The sequence below is a fragment of the Oxyura jamaicensis genome (genome assembly GCF_011077185.1).
Source record: "Oxyura jamaicensis isolate SHBP4307 breed ruddy duck chromosome 28 unlocalized genomic scaffold, BPBGC_Ojam_1.0 oxy28_random_OJ66, whole genome shotgun sequence".
Lineage (NCBI taxonomy): Eukaryota > Metazoa > Chordata > Aves > Anseriformes > Anatidae > Oxyura > Oxyura jamaicensis.
In genome coordinates, this window is record NW_023304834.1 from 1,501 (window position 1) to 6,733 (window position 5,233).

At 72.7% G+C, this 5,233-nt stretch overlaps 3 protein-coding genes across 5 annotated transcripts in view; all 3 read left to right on the plus strand.

Annotated features, from left to right (window-relative positions):
- Window positions 1–2,109, plus strand: part of LOC118158440 (semaphorin-6B-like) — a 2,988-nt gene extending 879 nt beyond the window's left edge. The window contains 3 exon segments of the mRNA XM_035313099.1: window positions 15–73; window positions 164–759; window positions 761–2,109. Coding sequence (XP_035168990.1) covers window positions 15–73; window positions 164–759; window positions 761–1,147 — 1,042 coding nt within the window. The 3' untranslated portion in view covers window positions 1,148–2,109.
- Window positions 2,110–2,633: 524 nt separating this feature from the next.
- On the plus strand, window positions 2,634–4,188 carry LOC118158439 (phospholipase A2 inhibitor-like). Its single transcript, XM_035313098.1, has 2 exons — window positions 2,634–2,770; window positions 2,904–4,188. Exon 2 carries the CDS (start codon window positions 2,920–2,922, stop codon window positions 3,928–3,930), a length of 1,011 nt encoding a protein of 336 aa, XP_035168989.1. The 5' UTR covers window positions 2,634–2,770; window positions 2,904–2,919; the 3' UTR covers window positions 3,931–4,188.
- Window positions 4,189–5,082: 894 nt separating this feature from the next.
- Window positions 5,083–5,233, plus strand: part of LOC118158442 (perilipin-3-like) — a 3,275-nt gene continuing 3,124 nt past the window's right edge. For 2 of the 3 annotated variants that reach the window (XM_035313102.1, XM_035313104.1), the window contains exon 1: window positions 5,083–5,178. The gene's annotated coding sequence lies outside the window, so the exon portion shown is untranslated. The remainder of the gene's footprint in view (window positions 5,179–5,233) is intronic. The other variant, XM_035313103.1, reaches the window with a different exon arrangement.

Below are 5,233 nucleotides of genomic sequence, written 5' to 3' on the forward strand. Positions count from 1 at the left end.
CCCCCCCCCCACAGGACAGCTTTCGAGCAGGACATTGCCGGTGGCAGCACATCGCACCTGGGCGAGTGCGAGGGTGAGTGTGGGGCAGGGATGGGGCTCGGGGACACGGGGGGACGCCGCAGCCGTCCCCTGATGTTCCCCCCCCCCCCCTGCTGTCACCAAGGGCTGGTGACGGAGAGCTTCGTGGACGAGCCGGACGGGCTGGTGTCGGTGAACCTGCTGGTGATCTCCTCCGTGGCCGCCTTCGTCATCGGCGCCGTCATCTCGGGCTTCAGCGTCTGCTGGTTCATCGGGCACCGGGACCGCAAGGAGCTGGCGCGGCGCAAGGACAAGGAGACCATCCTGGCACACAGCGAGTCGGTGGTGAGCGTCAGCCGGCTGGGCGAGCGGCGAGCGCGCGCGGGGCAGCCCGGCGCCCTCCTGGCCCCGCTCATGCCCAACGGCTGGCCCAAGGAGCTGGGCAAGGCGAGCCAACACGACCTGGACTCGGGCGTCCTGCCCACGCCGGAGCAGACCCCGCTGCAGCAGAAGCGCTGCCCCGGCACCCTCCAAAACTGCACCTGGGAGCAGAGCCACAACATCATCAACGCCGCGCTGCGGGACCCCGGCGCCGCCTCTGCCGCCGCCGCCGGACGGCTCCACGCCGGCCCCGGCCGCCCGGCCCGCGGCATGCCCCTCTCCTGCCACGCCATCCTGGTGGACCAGGAGCTGGAGGCCGAACTCAGCGACTCCTCGGGCGACGGGCACTGGGGCCGGGACCCCCCCCGAGGGTCCCCGTGCCCGGCAGCACCCCCCTGCCGGCGCCCGCCGCCCGCCCCGCAGCTCCTACGGCGACTTTGCCGGCACGCCGCGCCCCAGCCCCGACCGCCGGCGCGTGGTTTCGGCGCCCGGCGGGGATGGGGGGGACTTTGCCGAGGGGCCGCCCTGGCACCCCGAGCAGCTGAACTTCAACGCCAACAACGGCACGGGCCGCCCCGGCGCCCACCTCAAGAGGAACCACACATTTAACAGCGGCGAAGCGCCGGCGGGCGGCTACGGGCGGCACGGCACGGCACCGAGGGCGCCCGGTGCGGGCCCCCCGCGGGCGCTCACGGACCTGCACCACCTCCTGCGCTACGGCGTGGAGCGGACTCCCTCGGGCAAATAGGGCCCCGCCGCCCGTCCTGGCACCCACGGGCGCTGCCGCCGTGGACGCTTTCCACCGCCACGCCGCGCTGCGGTCCCCCCCCCAGTTCCCTGGGGACGGGGACAAGGTGGCCCAAGGGCAGGAGCGGTGTGCACGGGGAGGGCTGAGATGCTGCATGGGGGACGGGTGCGCCCGGGAAGGGTTTGGGGCCGTCCCCAGCTGTCCCCACTGTCCCCGGCTGGCACGGGGCAGTGCCCTGTGCTCCGGTCGCTTTGCTCGGGCTCCGGGTGTCCGTCTGTCCCGTCCCCTCCCCAGGCTGGACCCAGGGACTGCTGCGCCCTGGGGGGGGGATCCCTGGGAGGCAGCAGGATGGACACACGGACATGGGCGCAACTGAGGCAGAGCGAGGCTGTACCCCCGCGCCGCCTCCCCCTCCCCAGAGACCCTCAGCCCGGGCACTCAGGGGGCTTGTGGGTGCATCCTGGGGACACCCGGACAGGACAGCACCGAGCAGCACCCCCCAGGTCCAAGCCCCCAGCTCCCCCCCTCCTCAAAAGCACTGCTGGGGGCTGGGGGCTGGAGCCGGGGGGGGTTCCCCTGCTCTCACTGGGGCACGGGGGTCCCACTGACCCCACTCTCTGCTGGCAAAGGGTGCCCTTTCGGTGCCGTCCCTGCCCCAGCTGCAGGCAGGAGGGAGAAGGGGGGCGAAAAGGGGGTCAGGACCCCCCCCCCCCAGCCCGGGACTGAGCCGGGTCAGCCCGGTGCTCCCCAGGGGGCTGCGCACAGGGGGCTGCGGGCGCTGCGTGCCCTGGCGGGAGGCCGGCCCGCAGCACTGCCCCTTGCTGTAAATAGGGTGCCAGGGCACCGCGGGCACCCCGCCGCCCCGGGCCGGCCATGCATGCGACAGCGGTAACGTCTCTGTATAACCCCGGAGCCCCGCAATAAATTTCTGTTTACAAGAGGCGATTCCCTCCCCGCCGCCACCTCGGATGCTGCTTCTCCGCTCCGGGGGCTGTGGCCGGCCCCGTCCCACAGCGGGGTGGCTCCGGGATGTGGCACGGGGAGAGGGAAAGCAGCTCGAGGCACTGGGCACCCCCCACCCCCAGGGAATTTGCCTGCACCGGGGCGTGCGGCTGCTGCCGGGCCCCGGCCACATCCTGGTGGCATGGAAATGGGGACGGCCACATCCCAAGGGTGGGTCCCACTGGGGGGCACGGGGCCAGCTGGGGGGAACAGGGGGCTGGAGGGGGATTTGGGGCAGGGGGAGCGTGCGTCCCGTTGTGCCAAGCCTCCCCTCGCAGCGTGCGCACCCACCCACATCTCCGTGCACTCGCACCCTCTTGTGGACACCCACGCCCCTGTGGGTGGTCACGCACGCACCCACCGTGCCCCCAGCCCCCCGTGGTGTGCAGGAGGTCGGTGCCGCGCCACCCCCGCCGGGGGGCGATGGGGACAAGGGGACGTGAGCACCCTGCCCCGGGTGCTGGCACCGCGCGAGCTGGCAGCGCTTGCGAAGGCGGCGATTTCCCGAGCGGCACGTGAGGACGAGCCACCAACCAGCCCCGGTGACGGCCACCACCGCGGGGGAGGAAGGACCCCGGACCGTCAGTCCCCGAGGAGCCGAGCCGACCCCCTGGAGGAGGTGAGGAGAGGGCCGGGGGGGACCCACGAGTGGGGACTGGGACGGGGGACACGGGGACGGGGACATTTGGAGAGCCGGCGGCGGGGCTGGGAGCAGCAGGGCTTGCACAACCCTCGGGTGATGGCGGCCTCCTGCCCGCAGCCCCACCACCATGGTGCCGCCGGGCCAGATCCTGCCGCCGCTGCTGCTGCTGCTGCTGGTGCTGTGCAGCCCCGCCACGCCGTGCCCCCCGCAGCCCAACGCCACCCGCTTCGTCTGCACCGAGCCCACCCTGCGCACCTTCCCCGGGGGGCTGCCCCCCACCACGCTGGCCGTCTCGGTGGAGTTCACATCCCTGACCACCCTGGCCCCCGACGCCCTGGCGGGGCTGCCGGAGCTGCAGGAGCTGCACCTTGCCTCCAACCTCCTGGCCGCCCTGCCCGAGGAGCTGCTGTGGCCCGTGCCCACCCTGCGCGTCCTCGACCTGACGGACAACGCGCTGGCCGAGCTGCCCGCCGGCCTCTTCCAGCGCTCCGACCTCCTGCAGCACCTGGTGCTGCGGGGGAACCGCCTGCGGGCGCTGCAGCCCACCTGGTTCGAGCACCTGGCCCGCCTGCGCTGGCTCGATGTGGGGGCCAACGCGCTGGCGGAGGTGCCGCCGGAGGTTTTCCGCCCGCTGGTGTCCCTGCACAGCCTGGACCTGTCCCACAACCGCCTGGAGAGCCTGGACGCGGGCTCGCTGGCCGGGCTGCAGGAGCTGGAGCGGCTCGACCTGGAGGGGAACCGGCTCCGCGCGCTGCCCCCCGACGCCTTCGCGCCCGTGCCCGCCCTGCGCCTGCTTTTCCTGCAGGGCAACGAGCTGCGGGCGCTGCCCCCCGGCCTCTTCGCCCCCCTGAGCCACCTCCATGTCCTCGACCTGGCTCACAACCGGCTGCGGGCCCTGGAGCTGCCCCCGCGCCCCTCCGGCCCCCCGCTGTCCCTCGACATCTCGGGTAACCCCTGGGCCTGCGAGTGCCCGCTGCTGGAGCTCCTGCGGCGCGCGGCCCCGCAGCTCGTTGCCGCTCGCGGCACCCTCTGCGCCAGCCCCCCGCACCGCCAGGGACAGGAGGTGGCCACCCTGAGCCAGGCTGGGGACGCGGGATGCCAGCCCGACGAGGACGGGCAGAGCCTGCCCAACGCCTAGGTAGGGGGCTTGGGGTCACCCAGGTGCCCGCCTGTGTCACCTCCTGGGTCCCCTCCTGCCCTGACGCTGCGTCCCTAGCCAAGATCTCCTGGGGAAACTGAGGCAGGGGGCGCAGGGGTGCGGCTGTCCCTATCCCCGTGCCCCCCGTTCCCATCCCACCGTCTCCATCCCAATGGCCCCCAGCCCTGTCCCACCTGTCCCATGTCCCTGTCCCCATCCCTCTCCAAATGAGCTCATTAAACAGAGACGTCACGACGATGCTCTTTGTTCTGCGGTGTCCTGCAGCGTCCCCGGGTCACATAGTGTCAGGCGCCCTGTCCCATGGCCCTGCCTCCCCAACCCCTCTCCGTCCCCTGCCCACTCCCATCCACACCAGCCCCATCCCCAAGGGACCACCCCCTGGGTGCCACCACGGTGCCACCTTCGCGTGACACTGAGCCTGAGGCCCCGCAGGGGCTGCTGGTGGCACTGAGGGGCCCTGATGTCACGGGGACACTCGGCACGGGGACACTTGGTGCAAGGGGACACGGGGTGTGGGGACACCTGGCGTGGGGATTTGGGAATTTGGGGATGGAGATGCTTGGCATGGGGACACCTGGCATGGGGACACCTGGCATGGGACACACGGCACAGGGTCACTTGGCATGGGGGCACAGGGCAAGGAGACGTGGCATGGGGACACTGGGTATGGGGACACCTGGCATGGGGACACTTGGTACAGGGTCACCCACTGTGGGGACACACGGCAAGGGGACACTTGGCATGGGGGCACAGGGCATGGAGACATGGCATGGGGACACCGGGCATGGGGAATCTTGGCATGGGGACACCTGGCATGGGGACACTAGGTGCGGAGTCACCCGCTGTGGGGTCACACGGCAAGGGGACACCTGGCGTGGGGACACCAGGCGTGGGAGGGAGATGCTTGGCACAGGGGACACCGGCCATGGGGACATTTGGTGCGGGGTCACCCGCTGTGGGGTCACACGGGCGGGGGACACTTGGCACGGGGACGCGGGGCATGGGGACAGCCCCGGGCAGGATGCGGCCCCCCCCGGCCCCCCCCCCCCCGGCCCCACGTGGCGCCCCCCCCAGGGCCCGCCCCCCCCTCCCGATTGGCCGGGACGCGGCCCTCCCCTCCGCCGATTGGCTCCCGCCTTCACTATGAATCCGGCGCTGGGCGGGGGCCGGGGGGGATCGCGACCGGGGATCGCGATCGCGACCGGGGATCGCGACAGCCCCTCCCCCGTAAGTGCGACCCGCGGGGCGCCGGAGGGGACGGAGGGGACGATACGGGGGGGGG

Coding starts and splice junctions, on each gene's coding strand:
- LOC118158439 (XM_035313098.1), top strand. CDS start 2,920: ATGGTGCCGCCGGGCCAGATCCTGCCGCCGCTGCTGCTGCTGCTGCTG.